At 39.6% G+C, this 664-nt stretch overlaps 1 protein-coding gene across 1 annotated transcript in view; it reads right to left on the reverse strand.

Annotated features, from left to right (window-relative positions):
• Window positions 1-6: 6 nt before the first annotated feature.
• The window catches only part of LOC121918334 (gastrula zinc finger protein xLCGF3.1-like), a 2,706-nt gene continuing 2,048 nt past the window's right edge, over window positions 7-664 (reverse strand). The window contains exon 2 of the mRNA XM_042444397.1: window positions 7-664. Coding sequence (XP_042300331.1) covers window positions 213-664 — 452 coding nt within the window. The 3' untranslated portion in view covers window positions 7-212.

Below are 664 nucleotides of genomic sequence, written 5' to 3' on the forward strand. Positions count from 1 at the left end.
TTTATTTTATTGATGAGGGAGGAATGCCTTCTACATATACCTTTTCCACATTTCAGGTTTCTCTCATATTTTGGGTTTTTTGATGACAGAAGTTTGTCTTCTGAGTAAAGCTTTCCCCACAAACCAGGGATTTAAATGGTTTCTTTCCTTTGTGAGTTTTTTGATAAGTGAGCTGCATCTTCTGAATGTAATGTTCTTCACGCTCCAGGCATTTAAATGGTTTTTATCCTGTGTGAGTTTTTGTAATGATTAGTGAGATGTGCCTTCTGACTATAACTTTTTTCACACTCCAGGCATTTAAATGGTTTCTCTCCTGTGTGGATTGCTTGATGACGAGTGAGGTCTATCTTCTGAGTGAAATCTTTTCCGCACTCCATGCATTTAAATGGTTTCTCTCCTGTGTGAGTTGCTTGGTGGCGAGTGAGATTTGTCTTCCGAATGAAGCCTTTCCCACACTCCAGACATTTAAATGGTTTCTCTCCTGTGTGGGTTTTTTGATGATATGAGAGCTGTGCCTTCTCAATAAAACTTTTCCCACACTCCAGGCATTTAAATGGTTTCTCTCCTGTGTGAATTGCTTGATGGCGAGTGAGATTTGCCTTCTGAGTGAAGCCTTTTTCACACTCCAGACATTTAAATGGTTTCTCTCCTGTGTGGGTTTTTT

This window comes from Sceloporus undulatus, unplaced genomic scaffold (assembly GCF_019175285.1).
Source record: "Sceloporus undulatus isolate JIND9_A2432 ecotype Alabama unplaced genomic scaffold, SceUnd_v1.1 scaffold_8775, whole genome shotgun sequence".
In the NCBI taxonomy this organism is placed as follows: domain Eukaryota; kingdom Metazoa; phylum Chordata; class Lepidosauria; order Squamata; family Phrynosomatidae; genus Sceloporus; species Sceloporus undulatus.